The 20,650-nt window shown below is 36.0% G+C and overlaps 1 protein-coding gene and 1 long non-coding RNA gene across 6 annotated transcripts in view; one reads left to right on the top strand and one right to left on the bottom strand.

Moving 5' to 3' along the window:
- The window catches only part of LOC143896144 (uncharacterized), a 64,597-nt gene extending 46,193 nt beyond the window's left edge, over positions 1-18,404 (bottom strand). The window contains exons 1-3 of one of the 3 annotated variants that reach the window (XR_013256566.1): positions 17,828-18,404; positions 12,484-12,568; positions 12,249-12,294 (exon numbers count right to left, since the gene is read on the bottom strand). This is a non-coding gene — a long non-coding RNA (uncharacterized LOC143896144). Of the gene's footprint in view, positions 1-12,248; positions 12,295-12,483; positions 12,569-13,003; positions 13,249-16,528; positions 17,079-17,827 lie in introns of those variants that run through there. The other 2 variants (XR_013256567.1, XR_013256568.1) reach the window with 2 other exon arrangements.
- Positions 1-20,284, top strand: part of LOC143896133 (orexin receptor type 2) — a 34,920-nt gene extending 14,636 nt beyond the window's left edge. For 2 of the 3 annotated variants that reach the window (XM_077403727.1, XM_077403728.1), the window contains exons 3-7: positions 5,290-5,437; positions 5,994-6,212; positions 7,407-7,566; positions 8,868-8,980; positions 19,032-20,284. In XM_077403727.1, coding sequence (XP_077259853.1) covers positions 5,290-5,437; positions 5,994-6,212; positions 7,407-7,566; positions 8,868-8,980; positions 19,032-19,261 — 870 coding nt within the window. In that variant the 3' untranslated portion in view covers positions 19,262-20,284. Of the gene's footprint in view, positions 1-5,289; positions 5,438-5,993; positions 6,213-7,406; positions 7,567-8,867; positions 8,981-14,900; positions 15,245-19,031 lie in introns of all 3 variants that reach the window. The other variant, XR_013256564.1, reaches the window with a different exon arrangement.
- The last annotated feature ends 366 nt before the right edge of the window (positions 20,285-20,650 follow it).

Genomic DNA, 20,650 nt, shown 5'->3' with positions numbered 1-20,650 from the left:
CGCAAGCTCCAGAAATAAAGAAAATGGTTTTATCATTCGTGTCTAATTGATCATACTAGATGACTACTTTAATATTATACTATTACTATTACACTATTTCACTATTCCTTTGATACACAAAACCGTCGAAATATGTGATGACAAATGCTCACGAAGTAAACGCAATGAGAGAATCAATTGCAGCGAAAAAGCGTCAACAAAACTTTTTTAAGACATGGCTTTTTTAAATGAATGGCTAGTATATGTATTCGCGTAAAATGCCTATTTTATAAAGTAAAATATAGGTACACATTTTTATTTCACGCATAATTATACAAAGACACTTTATGTCAAAAATTAAGAAGTTAAAATAAATAAGTTGTAAAATTTTTCTAATAAAATTTTCTAATTCGACCACCATCTATAATTTCTGACTTAAAATGTCTTTAATTCAATGATAATGACGTATGTACATTGCACGTACATAGAATTAATCTATTAACTGTAATCAATGGCGCAACATGCGTTTTGCAACTTGCAAGCAGAGCAAGGACAGCATTGTGGTGCCTAAGATCTATGAATTTCACCACATCAAAGGATCTATTCAAGGCGATGTAATTATTGCTAAAGGGCAGAGAGTTTCTAAAGGACGGACGAAGATCTAAAATCGATTTTAATGGCCTGCAAACGGTGAACGGTACAAAAACAATTGTTATGATGTAATACCTTCGATGCACTAATTAAGATCAACGATCGTATTAGAGCATATAGACATTTCTTTCCACATATTATACGCGGAAATGTCAGAAGATAATTGGAATCACTAGGTAAAAGTATTACTCTCATCCTTTTTCAAATTATATATTATATATATATATGATTTCTTTCTTGGGCATTTCTCCGTGATATTAAAAGAGATAAGTGTACGCTTATTTTATATATCATACATTTTTATATTTTTTATATCTTTTAATAAAATAATAAAATATTATACGATGCAAATCTTGTATGATTTAAAAATCGAGAATTTCTACGCAATCTCCATTTACCTTGCCATTTACTTGAATAATTTGTTTAAATTGCAAACTGTGAGTGACTTAGATTTTAATGATGAGAATAACTTTTGCATCGTGTATGAACGCATCATATTGCCTAATGTGAAACGGATGAGTTCGAACAAGAGCAGGAAATTGCCGCGCACGGAGTTTGTTCGTGCTCGCTTATATAGCTTAGAGGGTTATATTAATCAAATTTCGCAGTTCTCGAACTCGATCACTTCAAACTTGTACCGCACTTCCACGTTGCGATAATGAGATCGCGAAAACGAGTTGACCGGAGCCGTTATTGCGTGCGACGCGACGCCTATTTTATTGCTTATCGAAAATTCTTCCCGATATTATATCGTAAAAAAGTTTATCCCAAAATATGTCTAAAAATTAATAATGAGTAGCAAAACACGGATTATAAAATAATCGGATCCAGTCGAGTTAAAAAAAAATCCCGATGGTCCTGAAGTAAACGTTTATATGCCGACATAACTTTGACAATAAAATGCTTTACTCATTGAACACTTGAGATACGACAAGGTAGTATAATTCTTCCTGGTGAATATTACTCACAGGAATATAAATGTACTACTTCATACTTCAGGATCGCCGGATGTTCTTGCGGTTCGATCGAGCTCGACGTTTCTGAAATATTCAATTGCCCCGTAATAAATTCGCGAACTTGCTTTCGCGAGTTTGAGTAAACATCCACCCGTGAAACCCATGTATCCCGCTAACGTGGATCGATGGCTATCGGGTGTGATCGACATGCTCTCATTTCACAGACGTATATAATTTCGCCGCAGCATCGCATGCATCGATCTGTATGCGATGTACGTAGGCGTTCATTCTTCTTTCGCGACATTTAAATTGTAGGTAAATCGAAGCTCGTGCCATCGCTGGTAAATCGCCGACGAGAGAGAGCTCGGTTTCGCTCGTGAAAGAAAAGAGAGAAAGAAAATACAGAGGGAAAAATAAAGGAGAAAAAAAGGAAAGAGAAAGAGCGAAAAATACGACACCGGTTAACGTATAAACTCGCGGCGTATATACCGCATGGCGTGTATATCAATGTGTTATATCAAGAACGCGGACGGGCCCGCTTCTCGAGCGCGTCCGGATATACCCCGGGTGATATTTTACACGCAATATACGTCTATCTCGTGACGCGATCGACCGCGATAAATTTTTCACGGAGACGCTTTTCGACGTTTCCGGCGCTATCGGCAGCCTCGTTTTCGCGGGGCAATGAGAAAATTAAAATAGTACGTCGTAATTCGCTAATGCACGCGCACAGCGCGTAACGCACGCGAGCTACCGCAATTGCAATTTCGAGTGTGCGTTCCAAATAATCTCTTGACGTAAGCAGAGGCCATATCCCATTTCTCTATCCGGGAGATCTCGATGTACATACGTAATACGTAATAAATAAAGCAAGGAAAATAATTTCATCAGGCTAATTGAAGTTTGATAATACTGTTGCCTGATAAGCCATTGCCTGATGAAGGAATTTTTTTTTTTTTATTAAAAATATTGAAACACAAATGAAGTGTTGTTTGAAGTAAAACGACTCCCGGGCGAAGCCCGGGTAACCATATCAGCTAATACTGTTTTAAAAACAAAAAAATTATTAAGTGTGTTTTATCACTATTTTATTTTACATATAAATTGGCGAAAAGCTTTTCTTAACTTTCAATTGTTTATTCGTATGTTTATAACTCAAACATAGACCTATGAACTCAAAAGCTACCCTTTCACTAAAGAAAAATTAGTTTAATTTTACCAGGAAAAAAAATCTCTGAAATTCGGCAATTTATTTTGAAATCATCGCAATATCGGTTCCATCACTGTCAAGCATTTTCTCAAAATTTCTCCTCTTTACTTGAATAAGAGACATTTGTTTACTGTAACTTCTTCGCGCACACGCTGCGTCGTTTAATTAAATTTAATCACTCAATTTCAATTTTCTGAAAGTCCAAGTTTCTCGTTCAAGATTGAAGTGAGGGTAAAACTTTGAGATAAATGACTTTTTTTTAATAGAATTAAGGGATTATTTTAGTGACACGACGTGGTCGCGTTTTTTCGCACCAAAATAATCCCTTAATTCTATAATTTAAAAAAATCGTTCATAAATTTCTCTCAAAGTTCTCTCTTCAATCGCGAGATCTCACGCAATTGTCACGTGCGTTATAATATGCCACGTGTGCTATTGTCGCTATCGCGTATACGAATTACGTGCGCTAGCGTGATGGATACAACACTTGTGAACGCGAACGGCAAGTGATAGCTGCGGTTTAATTAAAACGTGCTACATTGCGGTGTACACACAGTAGCGAAAACATTCACGAAATTGTTTCGTGTCAGATATGGGGAAAAGAAAAGATATACGCCTCGTGTCTTTGTTACAACGTATACACGCGACAGTATATCAAAATATATTAGTAGCCCACCGCTTGTTTTTCATATTCACAAGTGCGCTTCGCTATTATCGATCGATCAAAAAGAAAAGAGAAAATAAGTTTTATTAAATTTATCAGTATAAATGCTTGATAGTAATTTCAAGATTTAAAAAATTTATTTATATCTCTATATCTTATATTTTATATTCGTTCTTAAAATTTTCTTTATTATTGTAGCCATATGTTACCATTTTTTCATAACTTTTAATTTTTAAACTATTGCTAAACAATTTTGTATCTTTAAAATTAGCACCATCGGTAGTCTATTATGCAATTTCTTCTTTTTCTCGCGATTGCATACTTCTGTATTCATTTCAAGTATTTTTAGTTTTATAATGATACGCGTATTACATAAAAATACTAGATATAATAATATTTCTATATACAAATAAAAACGTTTACTTTTATTAACTCAATTTTCCCAATCAGCATCTTTACCACGAATCAATCCGTATAAATAATCGGATTAAATCTATCATATAATCTGATAAATTATAGTATGATATTTGTTTCAATTTATTTTATATTATCGTTAAATAAATTCATACAAATACAGGAACACAGAGATATTTCTAAATCAAACAGAAAAATTTGAAAGAAATCGGAAAAACTGCACCGTAAACAGCGAAGCCAAGCAAATGGAACTAAACTAATCTCAAGAATGTACGATTCTCGATAATAAGAAGTATGGACTTGAATTCAATAGAAACGAGCGCGTTTATATACGGATTCCTGATTTTATCGTGCGGTCGCTTTGAATTCGCTTATTTCGCTGCACTTTTCATTACAGACATAACAACCGACGCGATAAAAATCGCGAAATTTTTATATAAATTTGTTCAATCACTTATAATACTTACATTATTGTCAATTATTATGCAGACATTCGGTATATTATGGCCTTTAATTTATTTCTGAGTATTTGTGTTGCGATTTTTACTTAAGATCAGCTGTTTTTCAATTTTACGCGTGTCCGACTCATTTTTCCGGTTACAAGTGTATCCTTTTCCCTTGCAGATTTCGCGCTCGAATAATATTCAATTGCGTTTTACAGTCACAAACTGATGCAAAGCAACTGCAAAGTTAGAGTTCTCAGTCTCTTTGGTATACCTATAAATCAATTGACAATCAAATAGTTTCTCGTCGCCGGATAGAAAGACACGAACGAGACAGAAACGCGAGCAGAAATGAGAGAATTAGATGCGCGTTGCTATTTGCGAAGTGGCTAATAAATCTCATTTACCCTTTCCTATTCTCTCCCTATTATTTCCTCTGATGTCTAATGCATGTTAAGCGAAACTCAATGCTATGCAGTAATCCTCAAATCCATTTATCATATGATATAGGCTGCGGTCCACTTGACGCTACAAATACTTTGGAGCGTTCTTCTTCTCCTTCTTTCTTCATTGAAAGAAAAGAGAAGAGGAATGCTTCGAAGCATTTGTAACGTCAAGTGGACCGCAGCCATAATGAATGAATGTTTTCATTTAAATGGCATCCCTGTATAATATTAATATTAATGAAAGTGAATCAATTATTTCGGACAGGTTTTAAACGTAGCGTGAATTTCGCGTGGCAGAAAATTTTGAAAGAGATAAAACATCAGTTCTCGATTTTAACGAGGGAACAGCATTTTTGCTCGTATATCTCTTCTCATATATCTCTTTTCGTATATCTCTCTTTAATTACGAACGGTATCCTCGTCGTCAGTAATATTCTGATTTGACCTTTAAAATATCAATTGCAACGACAACTTACAGAATTGACAGAGAGACAGATATTGTCCTAATCCAAGATAATTATTTTAGACAGTGTCGGTGAGTATCAGCATTTTGACGCTGACTTTCATATCGATCGACCGGTGGTACGCTATATGCTTCCCATTGAGATTCAAGTCTACGACAACCCGAGCGAAAACCGCTATTATAGTGATCTGGGTGATATCGCTACTTTTTGGTAAGCACACATTATAAAAAAGCGACGAATTATTTTACCTTTTTAAATAAATATAGTCAATAGAAAGTTAATGTCTTATCGCTATATATCAACTGCATGACGCATTTTTCTATAGTATGCCTATCCAAGAATCGATGGAACGTAAACGATGCTTTGTTTATTCGTTCATAACTCGCCAAACAATTCGCTTTCCACTTTTAACGTGAAACTTATGTTATGACGACTCGGGTGTGTTCTAGCTCGGAAAAAAATAATTTCTGACTTTCACGGAATGTGTTTACTTCGCATCAATTCTGGAGAACGTTGTATACTAAAAATACTCCAACGATATACAATATATTTCAACACTATATTTCATTCCGTAGAATTCTAACGTTGCTCTCTAAAAATTTATTTATGGTGTCATAAATTTTATTTTTAAGATTTTGTTGCACGCGATAGAAAATCGATGTATTTGCTCGCATTAATTTTTTCTTACGACGGTTGCCGAAAGAAAATTCGCTTGCAAGTGAGGCAAAAGAGACAATTTTATTAATATTCTATGCCTTTTGACCAGACATTCCAGAATTACTGGTGTTACACACGGTGCCGTCACACAGTAGAGTGCAGACTGTATTATTCACGCAGTGCGTTTGGTCGTGGAGCCGAGAAAGTCAAACTACTTTCACAGTTGTCAAGTTGATCTTTCTGTACACGATGCCGTTGCTTTTTATGAGCGTGGCGTACTGGCAGATCGTGCGCGTTCTTTGGAGAAGCGATATTCCAGGACATAATTGTAAGGAAGATTTTATTTTAATAATTGTATACCCGTTACTCATAATACAATTAACCAATTTTAAATAATATAATACATTTTTTCATATTTATTCCGTTTCTTTAGAACTCTTACTGATTGTGAGTAATAGCGATCTATATTGTGTACCCGCGTTAAAGTAATTTTTTAACTCTTCGATACTAATAGAAAACATATATCTCAAGAAACGCTTGAAAAGTTCTCTTAAGAACATAAATCTTATTGCGAAAAGAAAAAGTAAAGAATAAAAATTTGTCTTTTCCATCGATATTGGAACGTATAGAGTAAATCATTTGATATTAGAACATAAAATGTCTGATAACGTTTTTATAACAGTTCGAAAAAAATTTATGGAAAGATATTTGTTTCGAATAGACAATAAAGAACATATGCGAGCGCTCTCCGAATGCGTAAAAATTTATATATAGGACGTTTCATCGAAAATTATGAGGGAAAACCTTTCTTTTTGCTTTTCGCAGAGATCTGACAATGATGCGTTACCTATTACTACATTAAAAATATATGTATATAATTCGCTGAAAAAATCTACAGAGTTTCACGCGCGATAAATGACACGTGTACGTCGATATAAATTTCCCAGCATACACAAGTCCAATATTCTCGCCATTTCATCTCCCATGACAAAACTCCCGATCCTGTATCCAATTAAAATTGGAAACTTTATATCCAGATTATAACATAAGCCGCTTATTTTGCAAGACGATGTAAATCGCGTTTCGAAATAAAATGTCTCAATTATCTGATCTAAACGAGTGGAATGGCTCGTCGATATATTGTGCTGAATTTCAAAACGACTGAACTGCAGGGGAAGAAAACAAACCGAAAAAAAAACAAAAATAGTAAATATAATTATAACGATAAAAGTTCACAATTTATATGAATTAAAAACATTCATGTTACGCGTGAAGATTAATAAAATAGATTGACTTGATTAATAGTTATATTTTTTTTTATTTTGCTTTTTAATTTCAAGCAAAAGAGTTTCCAATAAATTTTTATCATCAACTTATTTATACTCTATTCGTTTTATAAGATACACGAAACATTACTCTTTCAAAACAAAAGATATTTTGTTTCGAGATTTGCACGAAATAAATTAAAAATAAAATTTTGAAAATAAGGTTTGATATAAAATCACCAATTAACTAATTACAGTGTCTACCAGAGTCTGTCGTTCAACTGAGATTCCACTGTCCGGGGGTGGAAATCCGGAGGGTCAATTGAGATCTCGGCGGAAAGCGGCGAAGATGTTAGTTGCCGTAGTCATCACATTCGCGATATGTTTCTTTCCAGTGCATTTGCTCTCTATTCTAAGGTATATGTTACGCGACATTAATGTGCGTTTCTTCTAACTCATTCTAGTATAGTATATTATCGTAACAGTGCAGTGTACGTTTAACACGTGCACATTGATTTTTGTTGTTTTCTTGCATGAAAATATTTCAAGCGCGGTGTAGTGAAATATTCAATTTCAATATTGCGATGTTATTTGATGGCGACCATCCCCGATATCGATGTCAAACGCGACAAAGTAAAAGAAACATTACTGCGTCAGAGTTATGTTTACATATGACACGACAAACGTATGTTCCGTATGTGTAATATGTTACGTTCTATCAATTTTATTAAATCTGTGCAAAAAGCTATCAAACATTATTAGAACAAATATACTATATTACGAAATTAAATATAGATCTAAAAAAATAAAAAAATTGCACTTTTTGTTAACTTTTGAATGCATTTTTTATCTCATAAAATTCCACTTAAATCGATTTCATAAAAATAGTTATTACACATATAGGGACATAAAGTACCTACGCATGTATAATGGTCGGAAATTTATATAATATTTCCAATTTTCCGGAACACCAGGTGTTCCACCAGCACTTTTTTCCAATAAACTATAAATTAGTTTCGTGCCATACTCGTAATAATATTTCTTGTTCTTTTATCGCAATTAATCTGTATAAGCGTTCTTTCGACGTAAAGCCATTTTTTATTCATAAATTCTGTCGTACTCCAAAACCGATTTTATGGCGAGAATATCATTTTTGCTTCAAATTTCAATATCAGGTTTCAATATAATATCAATATATTTCAATTAAAATAAATCTATTCAATCAAGTCAACACATATTCAATTAAAATAAATATATTTCACATTAAAAGTAAAATAAATTTTATTTTCAAAAACAACCTTCTATTCTCAATCATTCATAACTTAAATCTATGGCCATTTAATTTTTTTTTGTTAACAAGTGCCTTTAAATTAATCAAAGACCACGAGTAAAAAATTGCTTGCTCCAACACAAGATCTAAATCTAAATCATCCTTTATAAAGAAGAGTAAAATAACGTTAGATAAATGAGTTTTAAAACGAATGCTATTTTATTTTGAGAACTAGGAAAAATCGATAGTAAAATTCGACAGTTGACCACTTTATACAAGTTGCTAAATGTATGAAAACAATATTAGTACTACCATAGTCGTTTCATATGTAAAATTATTATTGACGTAATAATAAAGCAATCTTTGCTTTGACAAACGTTCGACGACAATACCAAAAATTTATATATTACCATAATCGCCTGTAATCATTGTGAATGTATTGTTTTAGATGCACCATGGAATTACCGTCGAATCAATGGACGATCGCCATTAGCCTGATCGCCCATTGGCTTTGTTATTTCAACAGCGCGGTGAATCCTGTCATCTATAATTTTATGAGTGGTAAGGATTCGTGGAGAGTTACCGACACGACGCTTTTAACGCCTAATAATGCCTAACGTTATACGTTTCTCGAATGCCGTCATGTTGAAAAAAAATTTTCTATCCGGCCGGATTTATTCCGGAATGTCCCGCGTATATACAGATATGCCGGTAATATTTTTCGGATACAGAGGCATATATAAAATTACCGAAATGTACGTAGTGACTTCTATTAAAATGCATGACGTGTGTCCGAGATACGCAATGCTCGCCTACCGCTGTTTCGGCTGCTGCTTATTTACCGCCGCGTATAACTAGTCTGTTCCTCATGCTGAATTAACCTCCCGCGACAACGGCTGCCAAAAAAAATCTCATTTCACTTTTTCCCGCTTCCGTAAAAAGGGGAGTCTCCGTCGGGCTTTGAATAAACTCGTGCAAATAACAACGAACGCAACGTTGAAAACAAGTCGTTTATAAACGTTTTATTGTAATATATGTATAAATTTGAGAAAATTGAATTCTTAATTACGATCGAAAGATTTTTATCATCTTTTACTGAGAGAAAGAAGCACGGAAGAACGGGCGCGAAAAAAGTACAAATATTTCTGTAAATTCCCTCAACATTTTTTTTTAATAACAGAAAAAGCTGTGTAATTTCTGCAATTGTAAAGCTTGAAACACCTTCTAATTTCGAAGATTAGCGATTTAATTTTATTTACATTATAAGCTTTTGTCCTTTCGGCTAGATTCTACGATGATTATATAGTAACCCTTTATCTAAACCGTACAGGTCCATTAAATCTGTATGCGTTTCTGTGAGAATACGTGTACCAAACTAATTAAATACCTTTTACCATCGTGATATTTTGTATGCACAAAGTATCATGTAGTCATCGCAACATATTTCAATAGTGTATTCTGGAGCTTAATTAAAATAGATAATCCTATAATACGAACTGTAAACCCGTTAAAATCCATAATTACGCAACACGCGCATCAACCTATCATGTGTTATTGATATCCATTTTCATACTATGCATCAATTTTCTGCTCAGTTGATTGTCAACGATATCTGAAGGCGATATTGTTATATGACATGATCATTATACCTATATTAATAAATCGAAAACGACAATTTTAATTTCATTTTCGTAATATTCTTTTCGCTCATAAATTGGACTAAATTCACGGGCGATTTAACTTGTAAATAAATTACCAATCAACAATCACTTATAATTAATTCATTACTCAAAGACAATCAAGTATTTTTATTATACAAAGTACAGAAACAGTATTAAGTTAAATGTAAAATGGTATTTTTGTCACGTCTCTGCCACTTTTCATTTTTTACATATAATACAGTACATCGATATGTTCGTCTCTTTTTTATGTATATATATATATATATATATATATATATATATATACATACATAAGACAGTTAAGACATACATAAAAGACATACATAAGACATATAACATTTTAAGACATAAAAATATATATATATATTTTTACATAGATATATAATAAATATGACGTTCTTTATTAACTGTCTTAAAATGTTAAATATTGTATGATTGATACTCTCGCGAAATTGAATTTATAAAATAAATATTAAATTTGAAATGTGTATAATCTGCTAAATATATTATACGTATATAAACGTGATTTTTTCAAATTAAAATAAATTTCATTTTCTACTGAACTCAGAATTTTTATTTCACGTAAATTCCAATATTTCTGACTCAAAAAACGAAACTAACGCTAAGTATTATTTGCATTATTTACAACGAGCATTTACGGCCGATTGATGTGACAATAGGTATATAAGAAATGAAAGCGTTACAGAATAATAACGTGATAAAAGTATTGAATTGCAAACAGCCAGGCTCATAAAATGGAATAAGATACTTCAGTTACTAGCCTATAACTGTCCAAAACTTCACGATTGATTAAATTCAATAAGAGATAACACAAAATGCAAAGCGACAGCAATACTTTTCGTACAATCAGTTTTACTGTCAATACGAAATTTTCATATTTTTGATATACGTTTTCGTGAACTTTCACATCTCAACGCAAACATTTCGTTATTATATTGTCAATACGATATCGAATTTAATTCTGACACGATTGAAAATTATTTCAATACGTCAAGTACTTTAATATAACATTACATAACTTACTCTACGAGCCAATTTTCTTAGAATATTCTTTTGTTTCGAAGTATATTTATTGGATATTATATCTTGTATTATTTTATTTTGTTTCAAGTATTAGATATTAATAAATATGGATGGACAGATTAGAAAAGATTAAAATAAAATTAACGCATATAAAAATAAATGCGTTTTTAATCATCGTTAGCGCATGTTTTTCTTTCATAAAAATTGTGCGTTGCGTGAAATATTCATCTTTTTATTCACGCTCGTAATATATTCACATTGAAAAAATTTTTACTTTCTCTTGCGACTCTTTTTATAATATTTAACTCTAAAAAGAAATATAAAGAGACAAAATGCAAATTTTACATATTATTAAAAAATATTTGATAAAAAAAGAAAGAAAAAACAAAAAGCAATTATCTAAATGTTAATGATATTTTCCTACCGCATTTTGTATAATTTATCTTTATTTCACACATAATACAATATGTAAATATCCTCTTCCACGTCATTTACAAAATGTAGACACCGTAAAAATAATTAAAATAATAAAATTATATGGTTGCGATAATAGCTCTACATTCTAAAAATTTCAGTGTTTTTCTTATCTCTTTCTCTTTTTTATTTTTCATTATTTATCTAAGCAATAATTTCACAAATTTAATTAATCAGAAAATATTTAACATTAAAATGGCCCGTTAACATGATTAATATCACATCTTTATAGTTCTTAATTGTTTCTTGAAAATCTTGTAAATAAAATATTTGATATGTCTTTGTCAAATTGAAGACGATTCTTTTATCGCAAAAATCTCCGTCACTCAAATCGCTAATACATCGACGATCAATAAATTATACATATTTCACAATTAACTATTAATTTTAATTTGTCTCGGCCCATCCATTTTAAGGCAACGGAGAGATGTCATATATTTATACAAAAATATTATATAACAATATATCAATTATCTCTCAATCTTTCTTTTAACATATATTTTTAATTATTTCAAATTTTCAATTTAACCATGAGAAAATTAAATGTCAGTTCGAACTGTTTATGTACTTTAACGAATAACACCGACCCATTATCTCAAATTAACATATAAAAATTATCTGCCACTCACCGATGCGATGATGTGAAGCGGCGGAGTTGCAGCACAATTACGTTAACTGTAAAATACAAATATATTCGTATTGCAACAATGGTACAAAATTAATATTTAAAAATAATTAATGCACGCGTTGAACTCTTTTCTCTTTTTCAAATAGAGATAACAGAACAATTATACAAATTACGAATGGTAATTAATTTCGCGCAAATAACGATAAGTGACATTATATTTATCATACGTTACTCACCCCATGGTTGCTCCGCCGTTGCTCGATGCCTCTCCTAGACCTCCTCCTCCTCTCAAGTTGTCGAAGTCCGTTACACTCACACAACCTGCAGTCGCGAGAACACGCGGTTAATTGCAGCCGATCATAGTCCCGAATCTCGGTGTGACGCGCGCTTATATACCGTGACGAAAAATCGCAACGCAAAAATCGTGCGATCGCGCAAAGCCGCGGGCGGAGCGTCAACGACCAATCTCGTACCGCAGAGGGAATTCGCGAAAATTAATCCGCAGTCAATTTTCGCAGTGCCGCGATAACCTGTTGCTTTTAGCTATTTCCACGTATAACAATTAACGTCGAATATTACGGTGTACGCTCGCCTTTGGGCAAATTATCATCTCGTATTAACGGAAACCCCCGCGCGCGAGTTAAAATAAAAAAAGCAAATATCTTCGATATGAATTATTCGAGAACGCGGCGTAGCTTCGCGCGGTATATGCCCGCCCGAATAATTTCCGCCGGGTAAAACTCTATCTATACATACGCTTCAACGAGCCATCAGTTGCGCGAGTTAATTAGTTCGCGATCGCGAGGGGAGGCTGAGGATCAATAGTCGCACGGCACGATCGCGTTTTGCGCCTCGTGACATATACCTCCCGCGACAGTATTTCACGAGCGAATGACCCGCGGAGCGGCTCGAGCCGCTGCCTACCTCGAGTCTCAAGTCTCACCTTGCAAATGATAACGGCCGAGCGACCTCGGATAATAAACACCGCGCGCCGCACAAAAAAAAAACAATCGCTGTAGGCGTCGCGCGCCACTCTTATTGTTATCTACGAAATATCTTTCAGGAAAAATTACACGCCGAATATATTATGTCTCTTGCGTACTCAAGTGCCGATCAATTATTCGGCGAGCGGTCGACGTATCGCGCGGCTGTCCATTGTTTGAATTATTTGAATAAGGATTCGCGTATTATTCCCCATAATTACCCCTCGATCCCATACGTGTTTAAATTAAAAATGTGATACACCTGTTGATGTTGATCGTTATAAAGAAATAATCGTCATCTGCGAATATTACGAGATGATTACAATTGCCTTTCGTCGCCTTGATTTCTATGTCGAATAATTAAATCGCGTTTCAAACTGAATCAAGGATCGCGATTGTTTTGCGTTCCGTTTTATCGATCCATTATTGCATACGTAATTATTTAATCGTTTCTTCTATTAAGAATTTATTGATTAATTACGCCATTTATACAAATATTTAATCTGATATTTGTTTGAAGAATATCATATCTTTATCTTTATCAGAAAATATATTTACGTAAATTTATTTTTATCGTTGTTACTTCTCTTGAAAAGTTTTAAGAAAAGTGAGATTTTTAATAACTCGAGAAAATAAAAAGTATGAGACTTATTTTCTCGACTTATTAGAATTTTACTATTATCGAAATGCAAAACACAGAGATGTTATTTATTCTTCAAATTTTGATTTATCTCGTTAGATTTGATAATTAATTCGACTTTTTACCTTGGAGTAAAAAAGAAATCAAATAATTTTTACGCGTAACACAAGTTGAGGGGTAAAAAGCCATATATAGTGGTGTAAGTCAAATATTGAAAAGTTGCCGAGTGATCAATCTACCAATAAAACACATGTGCGTTTCGTATTTATTTACACATAAAAAAATAAAAAATAGAATCAGTTGAGCAGTAAAAAACGCCTCAATGGTGCAACATCAATGTCACCTGACAAATCGATATGTATTAAATATATAATTTTACGTGATATCTCGTTGCTCCTATTGTTAGGGTAAAGAGAGGCTGTTTGGGTCAGTTAAAAAAAAATCGGATAAAAAATTTTCGAGACTGCGAGAGAGCTTTTCAATTTTCAGGAAAGAGAAGAGCTTTTTGAGTCTTGGGCTTTTTGGCTTTATGGGGCTTTTAGTTTCGAAAAATTTTATTCGATTTTTTTTAACTGTCTTAAACAGACCCTCTCCTTACCTTACTTGAAAATTATATCTTGAAAATTATGGCAATTTTAACATTTTTCTATTAGAATTTTCTACTTGATTAATCTCCAGAATAAGCTATTGAACTATCGTACAAATGTTTGCGAAGCACGTGTGCGGTGTGACGAAATTATATATCTATTAAAAATTTTGGGAGTACGTGTGTGTTAAATTCGGAGGATCAGGGAAAAAAAAAGAGAGAAGAAAATATTTCGTGCGAAAAAGACGGGAAAACGGATTTAGTGGACCCCAGGCGGCGCGGTTTTACGAATTTACGAGAGGATTAAACGCGTCGCGTCGATCGTTCGCCGGCCGGAGTATATCTCGCTCGAGAAGCCGCGTCCCCCCCCCCCGCTTAAAAATCACGCGCATTCCGCTCCCCCGCTAGCCCCTAGGAAATCATTCGGTGCTCTATACTTTGCAGGTAAGTTCCGGCGGGAGTTCCGCCGTAATTGTCGGGAATGCCGCACGCCGAGCATGGAGCGGGCGACGATACGTCGCGGTCGGCACGCGGTGCCGAACAGCGAAGATTATACGAGGGGATGCCGCACGAGCATGCGAAATCGGCTGTTTTGACGGCGCGCGACGATACGCGGCGGGGTACCGTGGAAAGCGACGAAAATGCATCTCGACCACGCGGCGCGGGCGGCGCCTGACGTGCGAGCGAGCGTCGTGGCCGCCGAGACGGCGTTTAACGGCGGGACGGACTCGGATATCGGTGGCGCTCGTGCTTAGACCGATCGCGCTTTAGGGGCGAGGCGACAAAGGGTGAGCCGTAAAGCACGTACGATATACTACTTGACCACCACCATCCCCCCCGACCGCCGATCCATCGCGGTGAACGTGTGACGCGGAGCCGCGCTATCGAAATCTTGAAATCTCGCTGCTAAAGCTTAACGAGATTGTCAAAAAGATAACGAGGAAACTTGAACCGCGCTCGAGAACGTCGGTGACGTCGAAATAACGACGTTATTTCGGGTTTAGCTATATACTTATTCATTATTTATTGCATTATTTTTAAATGGAACAAGCACGAGACACTATTTCACAAAATCCTCTTTTCGGAAGGTAATAAAAAGGTAGATTTTTATATTTCTTTGTACTGAGATTGCTTGTTAAAGCTGCGTTCCGATATTTACTGGCCAGTACTGTAAAAATCTATAGTGTATGCGACGTAAACTATAGATTTTCAGTACTGGCCAGTGAATATCGGAAAAAGCAGCCTGTGTATCGAACGTATATAATTTTTCGCCAAGGGCGATTAAGAAATATCCACTTGCAGTAGCGAAAGTGCGGAAAGTAACGAAAATAACGCAAGTAGATTGTCGAACGTTGACTTATACCCGAGGATGATCGGGTGCGCTTCGATGAAAACGATAACCGAAAGTCACAATATTAACGTGTCACGTTTAGCGATCGTATAATTTATCAGACAATAAAGCCGTATATAATTTGTCAGTCGCAATTATATAAAGACGAACGACTGAGCATTGGTGCCGTTAGGTATAAATTTTTGGAGAAGACTTTGGAAACTAAACAAAAAAACTAAATAAATACATACATAGAGAAAGAATAAAAGAAGCACAGAGTTTAAAGTTTTCAAGTTACACACATGTAAATATTATTTTAATTTATTCGAAATTATCACATTTGTGTGCATATTGGAGGATATACGCGTCCTCCCCGCCTCGTCTCCCCCGCTAACGGCGCCAACGGTCTGCGTTTTCCGCGAACTCAGAGATCCGAACGAACGAGCGCGAACGAACGCGATTTAACCGCGGCGAAGCAAAAGTATAGCAAGCTCGTCGAAGCAGGTCGTTCATTCACGTTTGCGCGCGTGCTCGTTCGCATCTATAGTTCAACGCGAAATCGAGTGTGTACACCGACACTCGTCCGCCATTTAGAAAGAGGAGAGCGTCGCAAAAGCGAAACAAGTCCGGAAATCCGCGGCTGAGGCGAGCGGATGAGTCGCCATTTTGCGCATACGCGTATAGTTTCGAAAATCAGCGAGTCGAGTTGCAAGAAGATAAAATCGATAGGACGACGCGATACCTGACGCTAATCGTGCTCCGGCGAGAAGATACAAATATACTCGGGGTGCGAGGTGCGACTCCGATCGGGGTTCCATCTTCCTCCCCGCTGAGCGTCGCGTACCGGAGCGCGGAGAAGCGTCCCGATAGCCCGAAATCGCGACACACGCGTATTACGACGATTCACGCGCACGGGACTTCGAAAGGCGATTCTCGACGACGCGCGAGACGCGCGACGCGCGCTCTCGCGTGACAAAAGTAGCGCGAGGAAGTAGCCGAACGTTTGGAACGCGATTCCTTCCCCGCGAAGAGCGCGTATCGCGACGCCAGCCGAAAACTATGGCGGAGATTTGAAATCTTCGGGCCGCGCGGCCGCCGCGAGGCGACGAGCCAATCGCGACGGCCGGACGCGACGTGACGTAAGCGAGTCCCGCGGATATCGAGAGTCTCTCCGTGACGAGCCAATCAGGCGGTCGTTGCGTTTGCTGCACTCGGGGGAGCGGAGAAGGCCTGTTACGTATCTCTTTTCACGAGGTGAAAATGCGAAAACTGAACAGATTTACGAGATTTTGACCAATGAAATCGTAGATACTCTAGTGAATTCCCTCATTTTTCGCATTTTCACGACCTCGTGAATAGATACGTAATCTAGGCCCCCTGACGCGAATCAAAAGTGCACAGTGGCGCACATTAAGCTCGTATCGGATCGAGCGGCGATTAAGGTCGATCCAGAACAAAAATTGATTGGTCCGTATACATGTGCATAACCAGCGTAACGAAATGGACCAATCCATTTCCTTGTGCAAATGCTTATGCACCTATGCAAGTTAGTCTGGATAGGCCTTTAGGGCTGCACCAATAAGCTAACCAATCTATAGCTAAAAGTCTTGACTGTAGACTTCGAGCTACCTGATTGGCTGAATCCAGTGAATCCTAACTGATTCGCTCCCCCCGGTTCGCTATAATAAGATTAAATTAAAGAATGATCGTAACGGAATGAATAAATTTAAAATTAGCGATAAAATTTCGATCGGAATCCGTTCCGGAAAGCTCCATAAAAGTTTAGGCCCAGTTTTACAAGCGTCGGTTAACTTTTAACCTTAAATTAAAAGGGGGACGTTAGAAGGAGACGAAGAGTGAGTTAATCTAAGATATTAAAAGTTAACCGATACTTGTGTGAAACTGCTAGAGATCTATTCTGCAAACGTTAACGACGTTACGTCATTATATACTTTGCGCAAATATAATATATGTAACAAAACACACACACACACACACACACACCAAGAACGTAATCGGAGCAGACAAAATAATGACATACCTGGCAATAATCGCGTGTCTGCTTGATGCACCTCGATGCACCTTCGCACCTCGGAGAGAAAATAACCATCTCGGCTCTGGCTTCATCTCCCTCTCGTCTGCCGTTTCGGCTAGTATACGTCAAGCGTCACCGACACCGAGATCGTGATACATCCGTGCGCGACAACGTGTATACGATGTTCGTTATCACGACCGATCCGTACGCGATACCGCCAACGAACGGTTCCCGATGCACGAAATTCACTCTCAGGTAGCGAAGAATGGCCGGGGCTATTCAAACGCGGCTTCGCGCTTTGTCGCGATTTTCACAGAGGCAGAGCCTGCTGGGGAGCCGTGGTCGCCGTGGACCGACTTCCGAGAATCGCAATATCGCACTCTCGATACCCAGAGCGATCGAAGCGGACCAATCGCGACGGTCGATTAGCGCGGAAACGAAATTCGAAATATCTTGACGATACCTGGAAAACTCATTTTTGAAACGAGATCAGTCGCGATAATTCCTTTGTTTGTTTGTTTTTTTATGTAATCTTCGACATGAGAATGATGGATTGAAACACTAAAATGCGCGGCGGAAACAATTCGTTGACATTTAAGTAATTCGCGTGCTTTCGAACGTTCGAAACATCTCAAGTCCGATACGTAAAATTAAATATGCCTAATCTTCGAAGTTAGCAAAAATTCTCAAATATTATATTTCGTTTACATTAGATATATAAAAATTATAGTATTCCTTTCCGTCCAAGTATCGTTATTATTATTCCTTTCGTTTAAATTCTTCTGTAATATAATTTAATAATTTATATTTTTTTGTTCAAGTAAAACTAAAATCCTAAAACAGCATAAAAGATATTGCAGATATACTAAAATGTGCGGCGTCGAATTTCTATCGCATAAAACCTTTTATATCTCTCTCTCACGCTTCTCCATCTCACGCTTACAGTAATATCCTCCAGGCACTAAAGTGATCCTGCAGCGTCTAAGTTTAATGTACGAAGCGAAAGCTTTCTTAAAACGTTCTTAAAGTAAAAGCTTCCTTAAAATTTTCTTAAAGCAAAAGCTCACAAATTGCCCTTTTCACACAATTTATGTATTTTTCCTCTACACACACACACATCGCACCTTTCTATTACGTCATCACAAAGGATATTCCGACGGAAACAAACTTAAATGATGAAGACTACACGATGCGGGTACATTTGTTGCAGGGAAGTTTCGCAAGGAGTTCAGGCGTACCTTCCGGTGCTCCCACAGCGACGGAACCTGCGCTCGCAAACGCGGATACGTCGCGGGTATCGCGGACCCGTTTAAACACAAATCTCGAAATTACACGAGATCAGTTCGCGCGACGTCCAACAGTAATAACGTTCAGCGGAGCACCGAGATCATACCTCTCAGTGCCATAATCGGTGTACCGCAAAACGTGAAGCAAGAATGAGCCTCTCGTTTCTCGTACCCTAAAACTACGCCAAATGTTCTTTTCCAGGTTGTTTAAACCACGTTGAAAGCCACAACTTTTCTCAACAAAAATGCCGAGGCATCTACAATAGTTTTTCGATAATTTTAGCAACTGGAAAGTAAACCGATTCCTGACGAGTCAAGATCCAAGAGGAAACGGGCGAAAGTCATTGAAAATTTGAAAAATTGCGATAAATGATCTTTATCATTTTTTCATCGGGCGAGAAAAATCATCAAAATTGATCGAAGAAAATTATAGTTGAAAGAACATTTGACGAGGTGCGCTTTGTATACTACGATAAAGTGTAGTTCTCGAGAGCTCAGTAATATTCGTAGATGTGATCGAGTTGTTCCTATGTACCGTTTAAGTAAGCCTCTCGTTCGACAAACTTTCTTGAAGTTTCGTTGAATTGAAATGAACTGAGTCACATAGTATTCAATTAATATGTAAATAGGCGATTATAATATGTGTACACTGAGGTGTGCACGATATCGGTGAGATTTTTGCTGCTTTAAACATTTTACTTTATTATACTGTAGATATAGATGTAATAACAATGTACATCACAGATCGATAACTGAAAATTGGAGACCTAAAGAGACGCACGTTAAAATTTAACAGAATAAACGCAAGAGTGTAAATATAAAGCGTTATATTCTACCTATTTCCGGCACTTAAAAGCACTCAGTTATGCTTCGTTTTCGTGTGTTACACTTGCGATTATTTATTTTTCCTATAATACAATCGATATATCAATCAAAATATATCTACAAAGTTTAATAAAGTGTACGTAATCCTAACGTTTAAAGCTTAAAATTATTATATAAAGTTATTACTAGTAATATTAGTTTTTATAAACTGTACAATATGCTACAGCGAATGACGTGTTCTTCCTCTCGCTTCGTTTCCACTTAAATTTACATTTTTATTGCGCAGAAATACCGTTCACCGTGTATAAATCCCTTATCGAGTTTTTATATATCTTTTTTTTTTCAATATAATTTTGTTTAAGGCTTTGCATAATTTTGCCGTAGTTATATTCCTAGACGTTAATAATCGTGGCGAGTTAGAAATGAAATTAATTGATCGTTTCGTCTCAATGCCGCTCTCGCTGTTTTTAATATATTCACAAAAATAATTATCTACTTCATTGATTAAACACTCTAGTATATATTCGAGTTAGATCTTCGAGGCATATTTTAATATCGCGAAAGAAAAAAAAGTACTTTGTATTATCTTTATGACAACGGCCGGAAACGTGTAAATAAAATATAATAAAAGAGAAAATTCATCATATAATATAGAAGAAAAAACTAAAAAGATATCCGATGAATTGTTCACATTCCTGTTGTGCTTCCGCATATTTTT

This window comes from Temnothorax americanus, unplaced genomic scaffold (assembly GCF_048541705.1).
Source record: "Temnothorax americanus isolate GAGA-0224 unplaced genomic scaffold, ASM4854170v1 Scaffold18, whole genome shotgun sequence".
NCBI classification, from domain to species: Eukaryota; Metazoa; Arthropoda; class Insecta; order Hymenoptera; family Formicidae; genus Temnothorax; species Temnothorax americanus.
This window is presented reverse-complemented; position numbering and strand designations above follow the sequence as displayed.